Raw genomic sequence first — 27,291 nt, forward strand, 5'->3', positions numbered from 1 at the left:
CAGTATTTGCAGAGTAAATTTACAGGCGAGTCGTGCAACCTTGATTTCTCTCATCAAAAACTAAACTCGCAGAAAGATGGGAAGGGACTGTGTTGAATAAAAGCACGTACCATACAGAAACTTACATTAATTAAAATCAGAACTAAATTATAATGTAGCAAGCATGTATCCTTACAAAGAGAGAGACAAAGTCGGAGAGAGGCCACTTTGGAAAAGATAATGAATTAGATGCACAACTTGCCCACAAATAAATTCCTATTCTTTCTCGTGTAAAATGAATAAAAAATACCTAGACATTTTCCCTATACCCAAACAATACATTGGCAAATCAAATAACTAAGGTGAAATACAACCTGAATCAGCCTATTAACCTTCAATTCCTCAGAGGGCCGTTGCCGATGGCTTAAAACAATCAATATTACACAATCCAACTGATCTCACCATGTTTCCAAAGCTGCAAAAGAATTCAATTCCAAGAGTCAAGAAAAACAATTCACAAGATGTGCCGCCAATGCAGGCACAGATGAATAAAGAAACAAAAGGATAATGGTAAGAAAACAGTTTTAGCCAGTTCGAATCTAGCTAACCGGTCAATGCTGTTCGTCGCTTTTTCAGGCTGTTCAGTGGCATTACTGGCTTTCTCATCACAGTCCACGCTCTTTCTAGATTTCTCTCTCCTATCAACACTAATTCTTGATTTCTCTCTAGTCTGTGCTTGCCCTTGGCATTTCTCTGTGGTCAGTACTTGGTCTATGCCTATCTTTTTTATCTGTGCTTGATCTGGAAGTATCTCTAACATTCGTGCTCTTTCTTGGATTATCTGGTTGGTCTTTAATTGGCCCAGACACTTTCCGTTGATAAGACCACTTCTCAATTGCTGTTATAAACTTCTTGAGATGCTTGATGTATTGTAGGTAGAGTTCCAGGTTACAATGGTTCCCCCCTTTAATCCATAATGGTTCATACTTCTCTTTGCACTGCTCCCAGAGTTGCTTCCCATGTGACCAATCCACAACGTCATCAGCAGTACCCTGCAATACGCAGTAGAATATCTAGGCAAATGAGGAAAAATCTGACTTCTTAGGCGCATGTTGCTCCTAACAAGTTACAATATTCAACGCCATACATGCACCTTAAGATAACACTCATAAAATAATAATAATAAAACCTAAGATCTTTTTGCAGTGAGTGAAACCAGCCCATCCTAAAACTAATATGAGCATTTATGTACTCAGATAACTGATAAGTACCTACCACCAACTCAGCATACCAAGGGCCCCACTCCGGCCCAAAGGGCTCCAGAGCAGTTCCTGGGCTTCGCCCCAGGCAGCGGATTGGGCCTTCGAGTCCCCAACCTAACTCCTTTTATACCTTGGGCCTCCAGCTTCTCTGGAAAACCCTCGGTACCATTTGAAGGTGGCGGCCCCCTTATAAACCACACTTCACCTTCCCTCCTAACCGATGTGGTACTTATCATTACTCCCCCCTTTCGAGGCCAACGTCCACGTTGGTCAGGCACCATGGACCTTCTGTCTATATTCAGACAGGCACTTCCATGGCTGGCCACTCCGCGGACGACCCCTCTAAGGGCCCGTCGCCGGGGCACTAGGCACAGAAGCATGCAGCCCCCCACACGGCGGAAGAACGGCTCCGATACCAATTGATAAGTACCTACCACCAACTCAGCATACCAAGGGCCCCACTCCGGCCCAAAGGGCTCCAGAGCAGTTCCTGGGCTTCGCCCCAGGCAGCGGATTGGGCCTTCGAGTCCCCAACCTAACTCCTTTTATACCTTGGGCCTCCAGCTTCTCTGGAAAACCCTCGGTACCATTTGAAGGTGGCGGCCCCCTTATAAACCACACTTCACCTTCCCTCCTAACCGATGTGGTACTTATCAATAACAAGTTCAAATGTTAAGTAGATATCATAAACATGAGTAAGGTTCATTACAGTTCACTTGAAAAGCTTTGCTCTCAATTAAAGAGAATAACTAATTATACACATTGCCTTTTAATGATATAATCTGCACAATTCGGTCATTATCAAAAAGAATTTAATGAGCAAGCCGCTAACTAACTTTGTTTCATGTGCATTAAACATCCCAAAGGTTAGAAACATAATCACAAAAGAAGGCAGTGCCTTTTGGTGCATATATATATATATATAGAAGGATAGCAGACAAACATATACTTGCAACATATAGCTTACGCAAATGCCAGATACATGCAAAGTGCAGTAGCATCAATGCAGGAGACACTTCAAAGCTTACTTCCCAGTTAAGTAACAGAACCAAATTATCCTGGCATGCCTCACTCAAACACAAGCATTTAACAAACTTAGACCACAAGTTGCAATTATCAAAGGAACCCACATGTATCACCAGTACTGGACAATTGACCATCGGTATTTTGTCAATGTTCTGCAACGCCAAAAAAAAAAATAAAGAAAGAAATAATTTAGTTCCCCACGTACGACAAGCAAATAAGACTACAAAATCTGTAACACCGCATCAAAATACTAAATGGAACCTTATAAATGTCGAACCAGTAAGTTCGCTTCACTGGATACATGACGCGGAGTCCAGACATGATTGGACTGTGGAGAACCACAGCCCTCAATCTTGGCAACTGGGTTGCCAAATCTAGAGTGGGTCCACTTCCCACTGATTGCCCATACAAGATAATATCTTCCTCCTTCGCTCCATATTTCTCAAGAAGGCACCTATATGCAGCTTCTATGTCAGCATAAGTATTTTGCTCACTTGGCTGCTCGAATGGAAAACAAAAAATGATTCAATAATCTTCTATGTAGTATCATATCAAACTCAATAATATTAGGGGAAAAAACAATTAATAGTCTACTGCCCCTGAAAAAATGATGAGATTCCAAAAGTATGTCCAACATTTCCAGAATATTTCACAATTTTTCCCAAGCACATCATCAGCTTCCTAAATATTCCTTATGTCAACAAAAGCATCCAACTTAACAAAGGTGCATAAAATTTTGCTTTTTTCCAGATAAGAGTCCATAAATCACTAACGAAATCTTCATCTACACTGCCCCTCAATTCCCTGAGCTACTGAACAGTGACAGAAGTCACAGAACACCCTAAATCCATGTTATCCTCTGTTCATAGCAGAAACAAATTTCTTGATGACCAAACAAACTATTAAGCGAAATCATTTACCTTCCCAGACGATTGACCATACCCAGAGTAGTCATACCTGCACAGATACATTCATAAACGCGATGTAACCACGCACTACATATAAATTAATACAACCATAATCCATTCGAATACACATAACAGAAGTCAAAGCGTGGACTGACCCCATTAGATTGACTCGGAGATGCAAACTGAGTTCGCTAAACAAATCGCACATCTGGCCAAGATCGGCGGCGTTTCCATGCGAATACAACATCGTCAGCTTAGCTTCAGGATTCCTAAAGTAGACCGCCACCACCTGATTCCCTCTCTTGGTCGCCAGCTTCAAAACGTCGACGTTTCCGCTATTCACTACCCCAGCCATGGTCAGCTTCCCAATCACCTCCTCCACCACCACCTGGTACGAAGGCGGATTCGGCGGGAAGAAGGCAAACTTCGCCGCCACCGACGACGTCATCGCCCCCATCCCCCAATCACAAAAATCAAAACCCTCAAAAATAAAGAGAAGGAAACACTCCAAATCGAAATATTCAGGGAATGAGAACAGCCAATTTTGATCCTCAATAAATTAACTTAAACGTCGCCACCACTATCAATAACGACTACTGACTACTGATTGAGTGTTGGAGGAAACTCCGGCGAGAGAAAAGAAGGAGACCACGTGTGACTGTGGGATACATACAGATGGGGTTTATGAAAGGGACACGTGTCAATATAGGGGCCAGGATCTAGCCGACTGCTGCGTCTAATATGGTGCCAGCTAAGCATCGCTTAAGTGTGTCGTTTTGTGATTCCCGTCTGTCTGATAGTCACGATTTTCTTTCAGATTTGCCCATTAATTATTAGTCAGATTTCATTTTCGTCACTTAATTTCTTTTCTTTTTTCCCTTTTCATCCACAAATATAGGAAAATACCCCGTTTAATTTTAGGGATCGTTGTTATTGTCGATCGAGGTCTATGACAACCCTGTAAGTTTAAATGAAAGTTGATCATCAAACTTGAACACCGATGTGATGTCGATCGAACAAGCTCCGATGGTAAAGTCAGTCAATGGCGGAAGATATTTAAGTGATAAAAGGGAATAGATTTTAGAGAGATAGGTACCAGGTAGTTCAAAGAGTAAATGATGAGGGGTCCTCCTTTATTTATAGTTTTTCAGATCACGTAGTCAACGCGTGTTATCCGTATGGACAGACTTCTTTACTAAGTCATAATTGAGCCTGCAGCCCAATCTGAGACTTACTTTACATTATACGTCTTAGGCCCTAGATGCCTAGTCTTGCACCCATCCTAACCGTGGGCCTTGGGCTTCGTTTGGACTTGGGCCAGATATGCCTTCAGACGCATATTTTGGGCTGATCCAATCCTGACCTTCGCTAAGCCTTCCATCATGTGCTCAAGTATTTCGGGCCAATGTTTTTTTTGACCCATATAGTACTTACAAAGTGAAATAAACAATTGGTTTGGAGGAATCATTGTTGAAGCCACTTTTTGAAATGATAGAAGTGCTCAAACTCTTCGGTACAAATTCAAATGATGTTTTTTTTTTTTCCTGAAATTTTAGGGAGAACAAGTCTCTCTCTTACAATTGTTTAGGGACTAAAAGTTTTACCCTTAAATTGTTTGGAGACATATTGTTAAATTTTTCAATTTGTTTGCCATATAAGATTTATCTTATGTGCCACATAGATGTCACGCAAGCATTTTTCGACCCAACTCTCACTTGAAGGACGAAGGGGGTACTTGTCAATAGTTGAGGTATGAAAATGAGAGAAAAAATGCTTAGAGACGAGAAATAAAAGCTACCGTCAAGGACCAAGTACCTGTTAGATGAGCTGATTACCATCTTCAATGGTGACAGCGAGAACACTTATGAGGTTTTGTAGGTGGAAGTCGAGTTAATGAGAGATGATAGAAGTGACAATATGGAGAGAAAGGGTAATACAAAGCCGCGACAACAAGAAAACCTAAGAGATTGTTTCGTAGACGGAAGTCGAAGTAAATAGAAATCAAATGAGCGGGGACTTAGAGAGAAAGGGGAATGCGAAGAAGACGGAAAATCTCGTTTTTCAGGGAACATGTTTTTTATACAATGGATAACCAAACGTGTTTTCAATATATTTTTTATTTTTCGAAAAATAAAAACACTTAGAAAACACTTAAACCAAATAGAGACTTATTAATTATTTTAATGTAGGGCTCCAATTAGGTACAATAATTTGATAGTCATAGTCCTTCTCATGCCCTCAGCTTTTCCATTGGTCATCCTTTGTTCCAAACTATTTATACATTTTCTTCAACTATTGATTCAAAGCTTCTAAAAATATTATTATTAAAATTTCTACAAATTTTATTTGATCCGATGCCATTAAAATGGTAAAAATAAATTAATAAATAAATAAAGAGGCAGGAAGAAAATTAATACTTCATCAATTGCCTTGGGGCCCAAAAAAGTTTGAAAGATGGGCTTTGCAACTCAAAGTCTGCAAAGGATAAAACCACAATGGGCCAGCCCAAAAGTGTTAGCTGTTGCCTGGTGGATCCATCATTGAGGTCCACTACTCAATTCATAAATTGGATTTTTTGAAATTGATTTTATAAAATTAACTTAAATATTTTTCTTTAAATATAGCTAAATTCCAAAAACAACAATATTTAAATTTTAAATTAGTGGAGCCCAATAAAGAAAAAGAACAAACAAACAACTACAAAATTATTCAAAATAGTAGTAGACACAATATACATATGTCCATCAATTATCACCGTCGATTACGCCAAACCTCCATCAGCAGGTCCTAGCATGCTTATCATTTCCGTTGAAAGCAAATTCAAAATTGATCATGGAAATCATGGCCCACCTTCCCCCATCAATTCTCTTCACCAACCATTTTATGGTAGAAATTAAAAAATAACTAGTGGGACCATAATCTTGAAGATTAAGAGATCAATATGGACTAATCATTTTTAGTTTGCTGATCTGTCAAAACCTCATTGGGTCTCCAGAAGCATAATTTGTTTTACTTTGTAACGGGATTAGCACCCATTAATTACTTTTTTATTTTTTGTTTTATCTTCATATTGTGAAAATTTTAAAAAATATATATAAAATGTGAGAGAGTCACAGGTCAGATTAGGTTGGTCTCTCATTTCTATGCCAAGGAATTTTCACTTGTGCCATCTCTGACAAGCTTTCCTCACCAAGAAAAAGGAAGTCGCATACAACTCTTCATATCCAAAGGTAAATCGAACACTGTAAATGCCGCATTGATATCTCAATCAGCTGTTTCATCTTCTGATTTGCATAATATCTCATCCGCTACGAGGTTATTGTCAATTTTGGATCTGGTTTAACATTGGGCCTCTTGATATGAACTGAAAATGCAAGTTGTGCTTCCTGGTTCTTTTTAAGTTATTGCTGTTTGGAGTCCTGGGTTTTCTTAAAGTTCAGATCTTTTGATTTGAAATTGTGAATTTAGGAGATATTTACGGGTTGTAAACAATAACTGGTGTTGGGTCGATTAGGGTTTCTGGGATTTAATTACTATGGATGGTATAGGACGGAATTTTGAAGCCGGGTCTGGATTATCTGGTTCACAGTCGATGAAAAATGGCATCTTTCGTGACGATGATGGTCGTCCTAAACAGGAGTCACCTATGAGGGGTGGTGGGTCGAGGAATACGAGTCCGATGGGTCGTGTAGGATCGAGGAATACCAGTCCGTCGAGGGTTAAGACTAAACCACGTGGCTTAGATGAGGAAACAGTGGCCACATTTGGCAAAGCTGTTCATCCTGATGTTCAAATGGAGGATAATATATGGGCAATGTTACCTGAAGATTTGTTGAATGAGATTTTAGCTAGGGTTCCTCCTTTTATGATATTCCGTCTTCGCTCTGTTTGTAAGAGGTGGAACTCGATTCTTCAAGATAATAGTTTTCTTAAATTTCACTCACAAGCGCCAGCTCATGGCCCTTGTCTTCTGACGTTTTGGAAGAACTCACAGACACCACAATGCTCGGTTTTCAGCTTGCCATTGAAAACATGGTATAGAATTCCATTCACATTCTTGCCACAGTGGGCATTCTGGTTGGTGGGTTCGTCTGGGGGTCTTGTTTGCTTTTCTGGGCTTGATGGGCTAACTTTTAGAACATTAGTTTGTAATCCACTGACACAAAGTTGGAGAACATTGCCAAGTATGCATTATAATCAGCAAAGACAGTTGATAATGGTCGTTGATCGAATGGAGCGATCATTCAAAGTCATAGCAACCAGTGATATTTATGGTGACAAGTCATTACCTACTGAAGTGTATGATTCGAAACTTGACAAATGGTTCCTTCACCAGATAATGCCAGCAGTTAACCTTTGCTCCTCGAAGATGGCATATTGTGACTCTAGGTTATATTTGGAAACCCTTTCGCCTCTTGGATTGATGATGTATCGGCTTGACACGGGGTACTGGGAACACATTCCCGCTAAGTTCCCACGGTCACTGTTGGATGGATATTTGATTGCTGGTTCTCAGAAGCGTCTTTTTCTAGTTGGAAGGATTGGTCTGTATAGTACTCTTCAAAGTATGAGAATTTGGGAATTGGATCATGCCAAGACTATTTGGGTGGAGATAAGTAGGATGCCACCGAAGTATTTTCGAGCGCTCTTGAGGCTGTCAGCTGAAAGATTTGAGTGTTTTGGACAGGACAATTTGATATGCTTCACATCTTGGAATCAAGGGAAGGGTCTCCTTTATGATGTTGATAAGAAGGTCTGGTCCTGGATTGCTGGATGTGCTCTTCAGTCATACAACAGCCAGGTTTGTTTCTACGAGCCAAGGTTTGATGCTTCCATCTACTAAACTGGAATCCTTTTTTGCCGCCTATATACTATTTGTCATAAAGGACTGTCACAAGGCATCATCTTTACATGCCTTGTATTTCCTCATCCTGCGTGTACACATCTATTGCCGAGACTTCTTTTACTCTAGCAAGTTCATTAAGAATTCAAGTTCCTCCAGCGTTGTTAGATAAGTAACAGCAGTGCAAGCTGGAGGCAAGTTTTGATAGGCAATTTTCTAATTTAACCATTGGTTTAATTTTCTATAACTGGGCTTTGTTTTGAACATGGAAGCAATGCTGTTGTAAAAAATCACTTAATTGGGTTGGCTTCTTCTTTTCTTCTTCGGGAGAAAAAGGAGTGTGGGGCGGGGGCAGGGAGTTCTCAACAACATACATGATGGCTTATGACATTTTGGGGAGATTTGTAAGAAACTTGTTATTTTTGCTTCCCCTTCCAAGCTTTTGTACCTTTGTGGAAGATCCTCGAGTACATATAAATTGGAAAAAATTGAACTGTTTTGACCTTCTTTTTTTGTCATTACTAAATTAACATGCTGACTCATTTATGTGATTGTTGTGGTACTTTTATGCTGTGGTTGTGCTTCCTTGTTTGACCATTCTTTTCAGGTTGCCCACTCACTATATTGCGAGCTCTGTAAGGAATTAGGGATATATTGAGCTTTGTTGTACTATCTGGAACTAATATGAACACTGACCTTAGTGTTCATGTTACTGAATAATGATCTTAAAGTAAATAGGTGTATAAAATTACTTGAATTTGTCCATGATTTGTAAAACTATTGACTTATTGTGCATCAAATACCTCACTTTCATTCGCATTAACATTCATACGATTGGTAGGAAGTGGCAAGTCAACTGTCCCTAACAACCCACATAAGCTATTCTTCTGGTTTAAAAACCTGATTCAACTTAAGCTTCTTGATTGTTTTGGGAAATGATAGTGTACTGGATCAACATTTTACTCTCATTTGTCGGTTCAAGTATTTGTTCATCTTCTTTCATGATTGGGCTGGATGTAATGGTCTCTTTCCACGCTGCCAAAGGTGACCTGCTCTTGTGATCTGCTATTTACTATTAAACGAAATAATAATGGGACATGTTTCTTTACAAGCTCTTTGACTGCATATGATCATAGAATGAATATTAGTTTCTTCTTTAGGTTTTGTTGTGTGAAGGACTTCTAAACTGTTCGGTTTGTACTGAACAAACCTTAGTGTCTGTGAACTTTATTGTACCTAATTGGAAAGAACGTTTGGCAATTGTATAAGGGTTATTTTGGGTGCAGATCTCTTAAGATGTAATAGGAAGGTATGTGCCTATCCACTCTCCGGAGAAGGAGATGATGGGTTGGCTGTCCTCTTCGCAGTAGGAAAATGGCACTCTTACGAATGCCTGGTGGGCAGACGCTTTGTGATTTGCTCGCGTGAATTATAGCCCGACAGACAAGAGACTGTGTCTCGATGAGCCGGCCTCAAGCTGCCACCGCGTTATTATGGTCCATTTAAGATAGTCAAAAAGATCGGCCCAGTTGCCTATAAACTTGAGTTACAGCATCCGCCGTCTTCCTCGTCTCCCGTCTGGCTGTCTCAGAAAGTGATGGGAATTAAGCCGCCCATAGAAATGTTTAGATCGTCGCAAAGAAGACTTCCTTTTTTTAAAACCGAGTGCCCAACGTATCATTTGAACAGTTGGATGGGCGGAGTGTTAATTTTGAGTCATCAAAATAATTTGCAGTTGACGAATGGCGATAGATAAGACTTTTTGTACCAAATTTCCAGAGCTACAAGGACTGGGGCCACCCGATGCACCAGGCTTATGCTATCAATTCGAATCCAAACTGATGTTATCACTAACAAGAAGCCACAATGATAAAATGTAGATTTATTCGAAATCTTAACAACTTTGTCTGGAATAATAACAACTCTGTTTGGAAAAACCAATGTTGATTGTACCAGAAACAGTGTTTAAATTAAGAAAGGGGTGGGGTCCCATGGCCCTAACGCAAAGACAAACTTCAATGCACATCCTTCCATACATACAGCGTGACTACTAAACTCTTTGGCCCACCCTTCTTAAACTTCACCCACTACGCGCACGCTAGCATTCAGCACTACCTTAACTAACTCAATTATCTTAATTAATAAAAACAAGATTTTCTTTCTTCGCCTTTGTTTATTTATCTAGGGCTTTCTCCATTGATAAGCAGCAAGCAAACAAATAAATTCACTCCTCCATTATTCTCGCACACCAATTCGGACCCCACCTTCGGAGCCCCAACCACAACCACCACACTCTTGTCACTCTGTTCTATGTATATGACGTTTTGCCTTGTCTTGTAATTCTATCGCTCACTCCCCTCCATTTTCTTTCGCTATGTTTGGCTTAGAGGTTTGTTCTTTGTTTTATTGCATAAATTAGGGAAATTTTGGCTTGACAATCGGAGTTTATTGTCGAAATGGTTAAATCCGCCAAGTCTCAACTCGAAGAAGAAGAGCAATCCGATGATTACGATGACCTTGTCGCCCAACACAATCTCTCCTCAAAAGGTACGAGCTTGTATGTTTTCATTTGCTTGCCCGAATTTCTGTAAATTTTACTCCTTTAAGCATATTTGTCTTAAATCACTGTGATTGCAGGGGAATTGATGAAGGCAGATGGAAAGGGTAATGAACAGAAGTCGAACTCCTATAGGTCTAAGCATTCAGAGACTGAGCAACGTAGAAGGAGTAAGATTAATGATAGGTAAGCCTAATTTCAGTCTCTTCAACCTATAATTCGAATCCATGTTTTTGGGTCCTTTATTTTTTTCAATATTTTCTTTTTGATTGGAGTTTTTTCGGTATGTAATTATTTAGTGTTGTTCTGTTTATCTGTTTCCACATCGCCACAGCAGTTTCGGTCTGTGTTAATTATATACCGAGCAAACAATAGTGGAAGTTATTAGTTTGAGGATCCAGAGAGGTCATGTATTGTGAAATGCAAATCTGGATAGAACTCTGTTAGGACATGCTAAATTTATATGACAAAAAAAGAAGGTATTTGGTAGATTTTATATTGACTAGGGAGAATAGAGAGTACATATGTACAAAAGAACAAATCAATATGGTTAAGTTGCTGACCTTTGTTGAACGGATCAATTGTGCACTTTTGAGCTGTGGTTCATTAGGCATCCTAAATATTAATTGACATTCTGGATCAATTTACTCCTGTAAAATACCTTTGGATGTGGAAACCATATGTTTTTCTAATGTTATATTAGTTTGTTTAGTTTTAGTTGCACTATTGTGCATTTTGTTTTACTTTTTTGTTTGCTGTTAATACGTATTTATCATCTTAATCATTATTTACAGTTAGTATACTTTTGGTACTCCTGCACTTGCCTGACAACAATTATATCTTTGAGTTAGGTTTCAAATTTTGCGAGATCTCATACCTCAAAATGATCAGAAAAGAGATAAGGCTTCATTCTTGTTAGAGGTTCTCATTTAATCATTTTCTTTTTGATCTTTGGTATCAAATTATCATTTTTTATTTTGAATTCTGTCCTCCTAATGAATTAAAAAAATTTCATCCATGTATGCAGGTTATCGAATATATTCAGTTTTTACAGGAAAAGTTAAGAGTATATGAGGGCCCGTACCAAGGGTGGAGTCAGGAGCCAACCAAATTGATGCCTTGGGTAAATTCCAATGCTTGATATATGCATGTTGATGTGAATATTAAGTTGCTTGTGAATCAAATTGAAACCCTGTTTTGGTTCAATTTATATCGCTATATTCAAGTGCTAGTAAAGTTTATATTATTTTTTTAGACTTGAATGTGGAAAGATCGATACAGAAAACTTCACATGGAAACAGGTGTGTAGTTAATTGTTGGAATGATCAGTTGCTAGAGTTGTGCCTGACAAGTCTGCCCAGCTAAGTAATTTAAGGTAGCTATAAAGTTATAACAGAACTCTACTGTGTGCTTTACATGGTATAACTCTTTTGCAGTTTTGCAAGAAATGAGCATCATGCAAATACTTCATTTTACCGTGAAGTAAGGGAGAACAAAAATTGGATTCAAGTGATACTGCTGATTTGTGAGTCATTGCCAGCATAAATGATTTACTTTAAGACATATTCTGTGTCATTTAAAAAAGAGAAAAAAGATTAAGGGAGAAGTTTTGGAGGATACAAAGTTTAGCTCTGCCTATTTTCTTAGCTTCTGTAGGATGAATATTTCCTAGTTGCAAGAAACACTCAAGTATCTGATGTTGTATTCAATTCGCATAAGGTGGGTTGTTGTGTGTGATATGGAGATGCTTTTGTATTTCTAGCTTTGAGATAAATTTGGGCGCTCCGTTCAAGAAACAAAAGAGATAAATTTGAACGTAACAATTTCCTACAGGAGACCAAGTTTGAAATAGGTCTTGTTTGAACGTGAATGGGTTTTGGAGATATAATGTAAGCTGAAGGAGATATAAAATGGCTTCTGATGGTTATTACACCCTTTCTGGAATACTTAGGTGACTTGCTCAGTTAGTATAGCATAGCTTTAAGTTGAAGGTTTGACTGTTTGACAAATGGGTGGTTATGGATTTGCTTTTATATTTGCAAATTCACTTGCGATGGGCTCCAGCATGTTGATTGGTTTTGGGAGATTTTGTTGATGTGCATGTCTTTCCAAAACAAAGCAAAATATTGTTAATAGTATATTTGTGGAAACTAGTCTTTTCCCTGAGTAAAAATTTGACTTTTGCTCTTAGCTATCAATGAAGAAGTTTAGAATTTCAAGGATCTTTTTTTCTTTTTCCCCTGATTTCGGAAACAACCAGCAGAGTATATCATTAACGTTGGGTTCTAGAGATCAAGCTTAGGGGGAAAAGATAAGAGTAACCGAAGCGTAGAAGTTTTCTCTTTGATGATGTTTTTCTGGCCATGAGTTGCTATATGAATACTCTTTTTTGTGGAGGATATTAATCTACTTAGTTCTTCTCCCATAAGAAAACTTTTAATGACCCTTCTTTTGTTTGAAACAGCAAAATCATCAAGGACCCCCAGAAAACTTTGGGGATCATTCTCAAGTTTTTAAGAATGGTTCCTGTGAGAATAATGTTGCACGGAACTCGGTGGAATCTGACTTGGGCACAGCTTCAATATATGAAGCACTGGATCATCCCTCTGGGACGGCCACTCCTGTGCTTCCCCCTAATACACAAATACCATCAAATATGTATGGTACTGTTGGGAGCAGTGGCATGCCTGCACAATCTCTGCAAGAATCTGTACCTGATGCTGCAGCCATGGCTTTCCAGTCTCAATCCCAGCTGTGGAAGGGTAGACCACTTTTAAGCAATCTTGCTGTTCCGGACGATACATCAAGTGGACAAGAGGAGCTTAGTATTGAAAGTGGATCAATTAACATTTCAAGTGCCTATTCTCAAGGGTGAGCGTTTGCTCTTATTCATTAATACTTTCTAAGTTCTATAGCATTGCGAAGCTTTGCTCCTTTTATCCATCTGACCATAGCTTTTCAATGATATTATTCAGGACTTGGTCAGTAAGAATTTTCTGTTTTATTTTACGACTCTAACCTCATATAATTCATTCATATCCTAATTTGTACTGTTGGTGATAAGTGTTGGTTCCCCACACTGAATCTCTTAAAATAGTGTGGTAGTGAGTCTTTTTGGGCTCTTCTTTGGGTTCTGATGAATATTTACTTATGGAAATGGATCTTATGAATTTGATTTATATCCTTGGATTTTGATTCCTGAGCAGGCTATTAAATTCTCTGACTCAAGCGTTGCAATCCTTGGGTGTTGATCTGTCACAAGCCAGCATCTCAGTTCAAATTGATGTTGGTAAAAGGGCAACTAATGGGTCAACTGCTATGACATCCGGTTCAAAGGTTTATTTATCATCTTTGCTGATCTTTCAAGGACTTCTTTAGTTCAATGGTTTTGGAATACATGTTATTAGTTAGATACTTGTTTTAGGCTTTTAGCCGAGTTCTCTTCTTACCCTGCCATTTGCATACGTGTAAACTTTTTTCTTTCTATTAATCTTATACTATACTGTTGTCTACCAGGATCATGAAAACCCACTTACAAGCAATCACTTATTGACGCAAACTGGAGATGGGACTCGCGGTGACGATTCTAATCGGGCTCATAAAAGACTCAGAACAGAGAAAAGCTAGTATACAACTCTGGTCATCCTCCTCTATCTATTCAGTTTGATCAATTGTTTCGTTCCTTGGAATGAGGTGTTCATTTTTGCCATGTCATGGTCCACAGATTACTAGGCCAATGTGAATTGTACATGTCTCTGCCTCCTGGTTGTCAGGTTACATATTTGCATGGATTCTCCAGTGGGAAGAAGAAGATAAGTTATACAGTCATTTGCTTGTGTTTGGTTTGGAAATAGGGAATTGTTCAATAATGAGCTTCGTTAACCTGAATGACATCCATTTTACCTACAAAGCTTGCTTGCTTACATGGTTCTTTCGATTTGCTAACATCCTCCAGTGCATGTGCCTTTGTTGCTTCAAATGGGCCTATTCTGGTTTTTGTGTGATTCATTACAGTTGGACTTACGGCTTTTTGAGACACGATGGCGCCATGCCTTGCATCCTGTCATTTGTTTGCTGATATTAAATATGAGAACTTATCACTTTTATTTTTGAAGCTTTGTTAAGACTTGGATTCTACATCGGTTAGGTGTGATTTATAAGTAGAGGGCTCATAAAGGTGTTGGATCCATAAGGACAAAACCCCTAGGGCATTTTCAATAAATCCCGGGGACAATACCTTCACACTGTATAGGATCCTGTTAAGGACAAAAATTATGCGGAGCTTTGACGTTCAAGGCGGACAATACCTCCACAAGTTATTTGGGTTAGATTTTCTTACAAGCTTTTGTAGTTTGAATCCGTTAAGGTATGGGTAGAAAGGAATGCAAGCGAGCCAAACCGAATAGGAATTTTCTAAAATTGAGTTTTATTATTACCTGTTTAATAAACGAGCCAAGCCTGGACAGCTTGCGAGTGGCTTTGTTCGCCACCCCTAAGCCCCAAGGGTGGTAAGGCTTAGGTGTGAATGTGAAGAGGACTAGGTTAGTTTTAGAAAATTGACTTGGATTCACAAGCTATTTCGACTGCCTTCTTGTCTGTGAATGACTTGAAGAATAGTTGGCTTGGGGGTGGAGAATACAGCAAGAAAGATGGTGGTTTTGCTTCTGCAGACATCAAGGCACGTTTTATTTGCAGGTGAAAGTTAACGCGAGTGGCCCTCTTTTAGGTGACAACTACTTGCTGAACTTTTGCAATACTATGGTTTTATATTCTGCAGATATTCGAGGGCAGGACTAGGCATACCTTTTCTTTACATATAAAATTTTCATTTAGATATTTGCCTAAATTCGGCTTGTCATGTTGGTACGCTGCGAAGTTTTTCATATGAATGACAAGGTAAGTTTGGTCAAAGTCGAATCAAGCTCAGAACTTTCTGAGTCTAGTCTATACGATTTGGATTCAGACAGATTCAGATTCATCACTATATGATTGACTATATGTGTACACATTTCAATATGCCTAACACTGGATCAAAAATTGACTAGTAAGTGAGTTTAGTCATAAATTATTATATAAAAAAAACAATGAAGATGCAGGTTCTGTTGTAGCAGGAGTCATCGACGCAATGATTTAATGTTCACTTGGAACCATGTTGGCGATTATTATATCCAATAAAAGTGTGTATAATTTAAGCATTTCAGTATTTCACCTACAACCAACTTTAGTTAGATGGGACATTTTAATCACATTCCACTTTTGGTGTTGGTGGTGTAATGCAAAAGCTGAGGTTGAAATGCTAAGTAACCAGGCACCATCATTGGTGGGATTTGGAATTGGAGCTTGGAATCCATTAAGTATTCATCCACCCCCTTGATTTCTTTTATGGTGGATGACTTCTTGGATCACTCACAACACAGTAAATTTTCTTGGATCAGTAACTCTTAACCTCTCTTGGATCACTCACCATCTCTATCACCTATCCATCCAACACTATTTCCCATTTATTCTCTCTCTCTCTCTCTCTCTCTCTCAAGCTCTAAACTTTCTGGGGATTTTGAATGAATGATGAATTGACTAGAAAATTAATATTCTCGTTCTTTTGGCTGGCATATAGGGCAATCATCTCAGAATCATAACACAAAGTGTTAGCTTTATGTTTTAATAATCCAGTTTATGTAATGACAATAAAAATATATGCATCAAGGGTCCTACACTGCAGAACCTCCTTAGCTGGAAGGAATTGGATTCTAATAATTTCTGATGATATTCCAGATGGGATGTTGATGTTTCTTGTTGAATGTGTAGGTGAAATGTATGAACATGAAACTAGCATATACCTTTGACTGTACAGTTGAGCACATGTATCTTATTCAAGTATTGAGAGAGAATCATAAAACCAGGTCCACTCATGCTAATCACATCAAGTGAGTGGTTCACAAGCATTACTTTTGTCACCTACAAAGAGACTAACACCATGCACCAGACATCTGCATCTAACATTTGATCAACCAGAAGTAGCAGAAATGGCAATTCTGGGAAGGGGTGAATTGAGTTGTTTTAGTAACTCTCCAACAAAGTTCTGTAATTTGCCTTCTCCTTTTTCTTTTATACAATGCCAGCTAAAGTGGCATTAGACCTCTCCAATGGAATATTTGTCACACTATACAGTAATCACATTATTCAAAAAAGAAAAGAAGAGTAAACAATTTTAAATACCCTGTTGAACCTTGATCCCTGCTCAGGCGGCCCAAGTTCTTCAGTAGCCGATCTTCATTAACAGAATTAGAGTTCTCTCTGCGCCCTAATGTCCGGGTATTAATGGACTAGATTGTAACCTTCAATCAGTAATTAGGGGCGTAAGGTAATGGTGGTAGATAGCCATTTTGTTTGCATGAGCAGGATCATGTGTACCTCAACGGTTCATCTAATGATTGCAAGCATTCATGTGGATTGGCATAGAAGTAATCTTCTTCCTTCGGTCTCTCTGCTATGACCATTCGCTCTCTTGGGTTCCCAATACGATCAGCATGAGTATCCTTCACAGCGGAAGAAAATTCATCCCAACTCAATGATCCAGTGATGTATTGATCTACCAAATCAACTAGAAGCTTTCTGTTTAATGCAATAGTCTTCTTGAACCCCAAGAATCTGAAAATCATTGTAAAACAAAATGAAAATAAGTATAGATTATTTTGAAAGAAAATAAAATCAGCAAAGTTCATCAGACCATAGTCCATTTGCAGCAGTGGCTAAGAAACTTGTACTTTTATCCATATAGTCATAAGAGTAGTGTTCATTCAGGGCTATTAATTCATCCATGGCGAGATAAGAAACGCATGGTCCAGCTAGTTGATTGTAAAAACAAAATATTCCATTTAACAAGTTAACAGAAACATAGAAGCAGATATTACCGGCGATGGCCTTCGACAACTTTGGCCATGTTTCCATCATATGTAGGAACAAATATATCACTCTTGAGAGAGACAAGATAGTCCAATGCTGCCATTTGAGATGAGTGATTTTGGAAAAATATCAGATCTGATGGTTTCAGTAGGGTTTCTTTCCTAACCTGTTTCACAATCACACGGCGAAGTGTTTGAGGAACATCTGCAGATAAATGTAAGAACAATGTTCTTTAGGTTCTGGATACTAACCAAATTCGGAAAAGCTGCCGCCAAAGAAGACATCCTTCTTTGTCCACCATAGATTTCTCCAGCAGCAATATAAATCTGAACATTGTGATTAATTCCCAGGGCACTTAATACTAGAGCAGTCTCCTCAGGTGTCAAGGGACACAAACCTTCTTTCCTCTTCAATTCGGAATTTATCACCTTTTCCTTCCACCAGGGATAAGCATACCTAACAATAAGGTTTGTCACGGGTAATAAAGAATGATTAAAAAAACTGGGGTTTGAAACTGAGTACAAGTATATCACAATAACAGATAGTACTAAAAGTCTAAAATACCTCATTCTTGTCAGTTCTTCAACCTCATCACTATTGCAACCATGAGAGCAGCCAGAGAAAGCCAACATGTCCATCTCATATCTGAGATGAAGGACTAGGAAAGAACCTCTTTCCCGCAGAATCTTGACAACCCTTCTACCCAATTCTTCTATCTGTGGTGTAAATCTCAGAGCGCTGAAATTTACACGGCAGCGCAACTTTTGAATTTCAAGAGGTAGTCCATTATTAGCAAGTCTAGCATCAGTTTTATTCAAATGAACAACTTTGTGCTTCTGTAACAGCGGAAGAATCTGTTGGCAAGAACTTAAGCAGATTAGTTGCATTGCATAAGTAATAGAAAGAGGTACGAAAAGCTTAGAAGTGTTACTCTAATCAGCTAACTAACCTGGTGTAGGTAGTAAGATAGATTAGACCAGCTAATGGGTGGCAAGGAATGAAACATTCCGAGTTCAACTCGTCTTTTGAGCCTAGGCGGTAGCTCTTTCAATATCCGTACCTCATCTCTCAGTGAAGTGATGAAATGATCAACATCGAATATGTCTTGGAACTCACTGCCTCAGACATAATTAACCATATAAAATAAGGATAATTATGAACTGCATTACGGAGGCAGATGGATTGCATATTGTAGAATATATTAACACACCTTGGATCATTCCAAAATGAAGTTTTATCCAGCTCTGGTACAATAAGAGTGACATTCAAGTATCTCGCTATAGCAACCATATCACATATCTGCAGAGGAGCAGAGAGAGATCATCACGTGTCGACCAAGTTACAGCAAGCAAGTAAAATCAAAGGAGGTATCAATACTTTGATTTGACACTTTCATAACAGTAGCTATCAACTCACCGCTGCTCTCATTTGGTTCAGTCCTCCATTGCAGGAAACCATAAGATAGCCATTGTTCTTATAAACCCCTGTAAGCACCAATCACCAAATTTTAGAAATTCAACTTAATTTCTAGGCCATCTCAATGATTCATGAAAATAGAATTCCAGAGCACTAAAAGATTATCTCTGTGAAGACAAAGCTAGAAATGGACTTATATTGAAAACATACATAAAATTTTCACATGTGGATTAACAAAGGAAACTGAGTTGTTAATAATAAAAGTTATGTTACCATTGAAAAATTGAGGAACAAACTGCTACATAAAATATAAGAGATGAAGTTAATAGAGTAGACGTGAATATCGAATTCACTTTAATATGAAGAAGGGACCATATAGGATAATTTACCAAACAAACAAAACAAAACTGGAGAACAGGTAACACTGAGAGTAGCAATTTAGCTTTTCTACAAATTCAAAGTTCAAAAGGAGCACTGCAAATAGAATCTACCTTCAGTAATCATCAACTATATGTCAATTTCAAAGCTCAAAAAGAACTGGGGAAAACATCAAAACCAAAATTGGGAGAATTTTGAACTCACTCTTCGGCGGAAGAACAACTTTGGCCGGCAGAGATTCATCAATAGCTAAAGAAAAATCAGATTGATTAAGACAAGAAGGCCAGCTCTTCAATAATCTCGGCCCCCACGTCTCTCCAATTGACATCAGCTGAACAACACATGTCCATAGCAATGCCGTCATGATAGCTCGGATCAGCCATAGCTTCATCCGGGAACTTGAGACCATCGAATGCTTTAACTTCTCTGCCTTCCCATCTACCAAAAACCGCATCTTTACCTTCCACACTTCCCTATAGTTACGTCTCTCAACAGAATCCTTTGTCTTGCACATTATCTTGTAGTTCAACCCCAATTGATCTCACTCTAAGCAACTTGACCCTTTAAAGCCATAATCAAACTCAAGAGACTACAAACGCTTCCACTCAAGCTTTGACATTAACGCAGCCTGTATGCCAGTAGATCTTGATTATTGGAAAAAAAAAGTCTCTCCCCAAAGAACTGAAGAAGACAAGATGGTTCTTTTAACTTATCCACAACACATTGCAACTGTAAAAACATCAATCTTGAATCCCACAAATGTATCCTCAAAATAATCAAAAACCCATCTTCAAATCTCCATTTCTTTAATCCCCATATGCTCACCTACTCTATCACTTTTCACAGCTCCACTAAAAAAAACAACAAAACCCATAATTTTTTTTTGACAAATATTTACCAAACCTCGAAATGCTATCCACGAGTGCTGAAATGCCTCTGTAATGGGGCACCCAAAATGGAGAGAAAAATGGGTAGAGAGATCCGGCGAGACTCTCCGATCAGATCCCGGCGATGGTTGCCGGAGAACTAGGCTGAATGTTTTAGTGAGGATTGAGATATATAGAGATACGGAGAAAAAGAGAGAGGGCACTAGAGAGAGAAAGAGTGTCGGCGTTACAATTGGAACCGCAGTGAGAAGAGAGAGCCTGTGATTAAAGGCCGCAAGGTTGTTGCATTTACAACGTAAAAGTTGCAACCAATACCATACCATACCATATCATCTTATTCTTTGAGGCCTATTTAAATCCAAAATATAAATTAATTTTTTTGTTGTTATTGTTGATTGGGATAACATTAGTGGTGAATATGTGCTTTAATTTTATTTTCAAAATATAATAAGTTCGTAAATATGTTGGGGTCGATTTGGTTTGTTTTCTATTTTCTATTTTTCTAGAAAACATTCTAGTGATGTGATTTTTTGTTTCAATCAAATGTGTTTTATAAAACATTTTTTGTTTTTTTGAAAAATGAGAACAAAAAATTCATAGAAAACAAGTAACACATCTACAAAATCATAAATTGTTTGATATTTCAAGGTAAATGTGTATTATTTATTAACAATTCAGGTATATTTATGATGCATTGGTCTTTGCATATCATAAATAAATGCTAGTGACATATGGGCTATTACCTAAATAAGGTAAACATGCATGTCTTACTTCCCCCAAAACCCATTAAGGTTCTTCTCTCTATTTTATTTTATTTATTGGGCAGGTAAGAGATATCTCTCCAAATATATCAAGCATCAAGTTGAAAACAAAAATCTCTCTAAGGAATAATGATTTAATCATGTAAGGTAATAACATGACGAGTATAATTAATCCATATTTGTAAAATATGTGCAAGACACCCACTTTATGGTATGGTTAAATCAGGTAACCTAATTAACTAAAATAAAGAAAGAAATAAATTTTTTTTATTAATTTGAGAGATATATATTAATTTGTGGGTGAAATCTATTATCACACCATAATCAAAATATTTGGATACTTTCTCAATTTGTAATATAAATCCATGTGCATGGATTGTGCTTATCTTCCAATATATTCCAATTTCAATAAGTTAAAAAATTGGTTGAGATTACTTGATTCTCTAGTAATTACATATACATGTACACACACACACAACATATGTTAAGGATAGGAGAACCAATAAAGGAATCATCTTGGGGCAGAAGAAAAATGATTTTTGCTCTAAAATCCAAAAACTTTCTGGTTCTATTTGGAAACTGAAATAGAGAACATACCTCATCCCCTGCTTATAAGAATAGCGGTATTTGGACACAAAAACAACAGTGCCTCTTCACTACAGACACTTATATATATATATATATATATATATATATATATAAGTGGATCAGTTAAATTTTCTTTGAAGGGTAGACTCAAGACAAAAAGTTAATCACACTTAATGTGCAAACTTGTGATATAAAATGCTTTGGTAGAAGCATTTCTTGATTTGTCAAGAAATCAACCATTAATTCCATGCCTCTTTGTAACTCAAATTTGCAGCAATTCTAGATTTCTGGGTTACTTAATTTACCTGCAAGTGCCCACTTACCCTATAAAGCTGGATGGCTCTCTTTCATAATTGTAAAAAGGGACAATCTCTCTCATCTTTGCTTCTATAAGCAAAATCATGTATCTTCACTCAACAGACTCCTACATTGTTTTTCTTGTTATTTTTTCATTTTTGGTTATAGATTCCTTGAAGTTCATTATCAATGGTTCTCTCAATAATGCCTAATTTATCATTAAAAGATTTACGATTTCTATTATACGATAATAAGTTAGTCGAGTCAAAATAAGATCACCGTCAGAAGAATTTATCTCCAACCAACTCGACCATGTGAGTTGTTGCACAACTTAATATACATTTATTGAATTAATTAATGAGTGCCTTAACGCATTGATTAGGGAGTTATGGGGTAATTTTTGTTTATATACATATGACAGCAGCTTATGAATTAAACAGAAAAAAAAAAAAACCCCGTAGATTAAGACATTTGATAAATTTTTGAAGTTCTCTTGACTAGTGCACACCATACAAATTTATCTTTTTAGATATTTAGTCTAAATTTGGACCGTCAAATAAAGTAGTAACTAGTGGTACAAATGCACTAATAGACTAATAGTAGGGGACACAAGACCAACTCCATATTCAATAATGGATGTACAAATATTTTACCTTCTCACACTACAAGGAATTAGAGTGTGACATTCCTCAGCCTAGGTGGGTTAGATCTATGTGGGAGTGATTGACTGAAATTGAATTCCTCTTTAACTTTCTCACATGCCTCTTTTTGTTGTGTTCCCAACATTTGACAGTAGTCCAGCTACTGTTGATAATAATGCTTCACAAAGCTGTCACTTTTATGATTCACAATGGGGATAATCCTAATAATAATAATATATCAATGATATTATCCGCTATGGACCATTGCTATTGGTTTAACTTTCAAACCTAGAAAACGCGTCCATACAATATCTTTATTTATACACCACTCGATAGGGTTATGCCAATTAAGTGTTGGGATATTAGGGTTAGACAATAATTTCACGCCTACAAAGGTGAACTTGAAGTCTTGAACCTAATTTGTTTTTTGGGTTTACATGATTATACCCTAATTTTAATTTGTTGGGATAAAGAGGGCAAATGAAGATAACATATAAATCAGAACTAGCGGACAAAAAATAGAGATTTTGCTAATTTAAGTAATGGGCTACACCATAATTGCATTATGGGCCCACGATTGATGGAGGTAGGTAGTTGCAGTCTTGCAGATGTTGTGGTCCTCTTTCACAGTACTGACAAAAAAATGCAATCGGGCTCGTATAATTGGACTGGGCTAAATAAAAATGGACAAAGAAAGCCCAGCCCATTAACGGCCCTAACCTGTTTCCTAGTCCAAAGGCCATAAAACTACATAAACTTATTAAACTGCATCCCATCCAAACATGAAACTTTTTGCAGCCCATCCAAAAAGACTAATAAGGGGGCAAGAAGCAGCACCTCTAGAAATCGAATGACTCAGTAAACAAGCAAGTGAACTTTATAACATCCGAAGATCAGTTTGCCCAGGGATCCCATCAAGAGTCTATTTTAGTAACAAAACCAGCATCACAAAAATTCGGCCACCAATCAATACAAAACTTGTCCACAATGACAACTAAACAAAATATAAAGACGCAACGGAAAAATAAAAACCCCGTAGCTCATTGCAATAATCAACTTCCCAGCAGTTTTTGGTTATCAAATCAAGACATCCGTTGTGCAGCCTCCTTGGCTAAGAGTCTTTCCTTTGCTTTCATCTTAGCCTGAGATTTGGAACCCATGATGCCACCTCCCCATTTCTTGCGGTGCTCATCGTACTTGTCATTAAAGTTAGCCTAGGAGTATAAAATGAACAGTATAGAATTAGGGCGAGAGAGATTTACAATGAAAATACTGACAAATATAAGTAAATCACTAAATCTTGAAAATGTCAATGCCAAAGGATTATCCTGGATTAGAAAAAGGAATAATTTTCACAAATGTAAAACAAACAAGCCCAGGACATCATTCCATTCCATTTGGCTAGAAAAAAATTCCTAAACAGATGGCATTACATGAGTATGAATGAAATACAATATGGTATTATAGTTGTCACTTGGAAGAATTCATAACCACATGGGTATTAACTATTGGTGGGACTGGGTAATCCAATTGAAAAATCATTATAGAAAGTTTAGTTTCCCAACAAAGATTAAGTTTTTTAGCATGATAGAGCATATGCAACACCATTAACTCTGAGCCATAATTCAGCGGCTGAAGCATTACCTTGACTCCCTCCACAATCCTGCTAAATTCCATCTTATCTTCATTCTTCACTGATGTAAGGCACAAAACTGCAGCTGTTTTCTTGTGCACAATCTGATTACCACAGATCATACATCAATTAGAAGGTAGTCAAGAATCAGTCAAGTAAACAAAAATAACTTCACTCGAAAAAGGAAAAGGGAAAGAAGAATAACTGAGAATAGCACTTGTTTTAATTTAGACAGAAATGGAGCAGAAAATCACCGTTCCAAGCCTTGACTTGCCCTTCACAATTGCATAGGGGACCTCCATTTTCCGGCACAAGGCAGGCAACCAAACAACAAGCTCAATTGGATCAACATCATGTGCAATAACTACCAACTGAGCTTTGTTCTGCATATATGATACAACACATGAATTTCCTTTAAAAATAATAGCATGACCAATTAAAGAACACACACAACCCTGCAAATGCTCAGTCTGTAAGTTAACTTATGATAAAAAAAATATATTTAACAAAATGATCAACAGAACTCTTCATTAGAGCACAGCTGGGATGTATATAAGAGCAATTCAAATAAAGTAGTTGAAACTTGAAAGTTACATTGACCCACTTTTCATCAACACTGTTCAACATAATATGTCTACCTGAACAACCAACTCAACCAAACTAGAAAAGACAAGCCCAAGTCACCCACTATTTAGTTGCACCAGACAAGTAATGACCTTTCTCTGAAAATAGTGATAATGATACCTGCTCAATGAGATAGGTAACATGATTAAGGCCATATTTAACAACAATGGGTCTCTTAGATTCCACACTCTTCCCCTCAGCTTCAGCTTGTGCTTTTTTAAGAAGTCTTTCCCTCTTAGCAGCCTTGTCCTCAGGTCTGTATTTGAGCAACAACTTGAAAAGATTTGTAGCTGTGACAAGAAACACAATAAAAGTGGGACACTTAAATACCAGAAAAAAATTACATTGGTCCAATGGTTCTATTAATTCAGACCCCATACCCCATACTGCTCATAAAATTAAAAAAAAAAAAAAAAAACTCACATTTAACACAAGCTGTCCATTTTATTTCGATCCAATGGTTTTATTTGGCCAGCATAGAATAGTCTAAAGTCTTACCAAGGTTCTTATCCAGTGCCTTTGTGAACTGGTTGATGGCAGGTGGAACCTTCAATCGTTGCTTCAAAATCCTCCTTTTCCTCTGAATACGAACAACATGTGGCCACTTGACAAATCTAGTCAAATCCTTCTTTGGTGGTAGTGCACCACCAATTCCGAATTGCTTTGGTCGCTTCTCAAACAAAGGGTTCACAACCTTTTCCTGCAATAACCAATTCTTCATGCAATTAAGAAACATAAAAAAAAATAACAAAAGTAAACCAACTGACCAACACCCGCCCATGAGATACAAATGAGAGAAATTAAAGCACAGAAAGAAATTACTTGAGAAAAATCAACTTATGCGCACCCAAACTGGGCATAGTTTCTCTGCAACAATTTTTCCCAAAGTTTTTTTGGGGGTTTGGGGGGAGGGGGACCTACCAAGATGAATGAATAGCTAAACTAAAGGGAATAGCAATCAGCTCCATCTGTTCATGCAAATTCAAAATGGGAACCACAAGTTTGCTCATTGGAGAAAATAGAACCAAACTTTTGCAGAGGAAAAATAAAAGTACTTTAGCCAATAAATTACAAGCGAAAGTACATATGGTGTGTATTAACTTGCATACGCGCATAGGTTTATATGAACAATGAACAGCCATCATAAATTTGCTCACAAAGTTTATTCTGGCACGAAGAAGGATGAAATATATGATTCACTTACAGTTTTCTTTTTCGCTGCTACTGGGGCCTTCCCACCTCTTTTGGGAGCCTGCAAGATATGAGAACAATTAATCTAAGAGAAAAGGTAACATATTTCAGTCAAACTACTACACCACAGCCACAAATGATAGATATAATGATCTATGAGTCCTATTCATAAAACCATTTAAAATTAGCATAACATCAAAGGGAGCTTGCTTTTTAGGAAAAAACAGAATTCACCGCTAGATCTCCACAAAGTTGCACTGTTATATTTTACTGGGTATTTCCACGCACCTAATTCCAAAATCCTCATCTCGATGAGGGTAAAGAATAGCAAAAGAAGTTCATCGATGTGCAAGATGCACAATGCACATGATTGAAACTCCTCTTGGAGTACATCCTAAATTTCCCAACTAACAGGCTACAAGTCATTTAATGAACAAAATTGGTTTGGCTAGGACTGTGTAAACTTTCTCATTTTGCAATCATTTTCAACCATGTCCTAAACTTGCAAATGCAGCAGCATTGGGGACATGGTTTTGCTAAATAATTCGTGGCCTGAGTGCAAACATGAGTGCTGATCACTCTTGGGGTAACTAGTCCATTCAACACCACAGTCCCATTGACCACGTGGTGGTAGATGACTTTCTAAATCATTTTGCCAGTATTAACAAAAATCTTCACATCCACAAGCAATCTAAAGGGCAACAGGAAAAGCATTTGAAGAAAGAAATGTGGACAAAAAAAAAAAACACTGAAGATTCTACAAATGGCATTGGATTACTAATTTTTCTTCTTTCATTCTTTAAAGGACTATGGGTTCCAGTTCTTTGAGCAGTTTAGATGCTTTAAACTGAAGCTATTTATGCGTTCCTTTCCTCGACTTCCCTTCCCACGTTTCACGAAGCAAACAGCGCCAATTACTTATCAATTACAAAAAGTACTTGCATCAAGCACTACATCTACTTCCAGTGATTTGTAACATAAGATTGCACAAAAAGAGTTGAACTATGAAGAAGAGCTACTCAATCTACTTTTAAACTCCGCAACGCTAAATCGAGAGCAAATAACAGATCGATCAATTAGGTTTCAAATTTCAAAATCGGTGCAATCCGTGATCGAGTCAAGCTATACATTCATAAAAGTTCATACATGCAAAATTTAAAGAGATCTCGAGAGAGAGAGAGAGAGGTACCATGTCTGCGCAGTGCCGTCGAAAGCGCGAGGAGTAGAAGGAAGCGGCAACCGCTTTGAGGGTTTTCTAACGCGCAGAATTCTTACAAGTACGTTTCCTACAAAAGAGCTGGCGCAAAACCATATCAATTAGAACGGGCTAAAAGCCCATGGATCAAGCTCAACTAGTGGTGGGCCAAGCGTATTGCCATCGTTTTTCCTTTCAAAAA

At 37.8% G+C, this 27,291-nt stretch overlaps 4 protein-coding genes and 1 pseudogene across 6 annotated transcripts; 2 read left to right on the forward strand and 3 right to left on the reverse strand.

Annotated features, from left to right (window-relative positions):
- Positions 1-88: 88 nt before the first annotated feature.
- On the reverse strand, positions 89-3,848 carry LOC119996441 (annotated as a pseudogene).
- A 2,444-nt stretch (positions 3,849-6,292) lies between these two features.
- LOC119996440 (F-box/kelch-repeat protein At5g15710) lies at positions 6,293-8,536 on the forward strand. Its single transcript, XM_038843075.1, has one exon. The coding sequence runs from the start codon at positions 6,711-6,713 to the stop codon at positions 8,016-8,018; it is 1,308 nt and encodes a 435-aa protein (XP_038699003.1). The 5' UTR covers positions 6,293-6,710; the 3' UTR covers positions 8,019-8,536.
- A 1,635-nt stretch (positions 8,537-10,171) lies between these two features.
- On the forward strand, positions 10,172-14,539 carry LOC119996443 (transcription factor BIM2-like). Of its 3 annotated transcripts, XM_038843079.1 has the most exons (9): positions 10,172-10,330; positions 10,438-10,565; positions 10,656-10,761; positions 11,427-11,496; positions 11,603-11,698; positions 13,040-13,446; positions 13,782-13,911; positions 14,092-14,214; positions 14,300-14,539. In XM_038843079.1, the coding sequence occupies exons 2-8, from the start codon at positions 10,475-10,477 to the stop codon at positions 14,200-14,202; spliced, it is 1,011 nt and encodes a 336-aa protein (XP_038699007.1). In that variant the 5' UTR covers positions 10,172-10,330; positions 10,438-10,474; the 3' UTR covers positions 14,203-14,214; positions 14,300-14,539. The 3 variants fall into 3 exon arrangements, with proteins under 3 accessions (XP_038699007.1, XP_038699005.1, XP_038699006.1); XM_038843077.1 differs by having other exon boundaries at positions 14,092-14,539; XM_038843078.1 differs by having other exon boundaries at positions 10,202-10,565; positions 14,092-14,539.
- Positions 14,540-16,574: 2,035 nt separating this feature from the next.
- LOC119996439 (rhamnogalacturonan I rhamnosyltransferase 1-like) lies at positions 16,575-19,786 on the reverse strand. Its single transcript, XM_038843074.1, has 8 exons — positions 19,477-19,786; positions 18,895-18,962; positions 18,689-18,777; positions 18,428-18,593; positions 18,043-18,332; positions 17,730-17,934; positions 17,487-17,644; positions 16,575-17,223 (listed from the first exon to the last, which is right to left on the reverse strand). The coding sequence occupies exons 1-8, from the start codon at positions 19,784-19,786 to the stop codon at positions 16,977-16,979; spliced, it is 1,533 nt and encodes a 510-aa protein (XP_038699002.1). The 3' UTR covers positions 16,575-16,976.
- A 3,498-nt stretch (positions 19,787-23,284) lies between these two features.
- Positions 23,285-27,196, reverse strand: LOC119996444 (60S ribosomal protein L7a-2-like). Its single transcript, XM_038843080.1, has 7 exons — positions 27,084-27,196; positions 25,908-25,955; positions 25,202-25,403; positions 24,824-24,993; positions 24,334-24,462; positions 24,091-24,183; positions 23,285-23,660 (listed from the first exon to the last, which is right to left on the reverse strand). The coding sequence occupies exons 1-7, from the start codon at positions 27,084-27,086 to the stop codon at positions 23,529-23,531; spliced, it is 777 nt and encodes a 258-aa protein (XP_038699008.1). The 5' UTR covers positions 27,087-27,196; the 3' UTR covers positions 23,285-23,528.
- Positions 27,197-27,291: the final 95 nt, after the last annotated feature.

Source organism: Tripterygium wilfordii, chromosome 4, assembly GCF_013401445.1.
Source record: "Tripterygium wilfordii isolate XIE 37 chromosome 4, ASM1340144v1, whole genome shotgun sequence".
In the NCBI taxonomy this organism is placed as follows: domain Eukaryota; kingdom Viridiplantae; phylum Streptophyta; class Magnoliopsida; order Celastrales; family Celastraceae; genus Tripterygium; species Tripterygium wilfordii.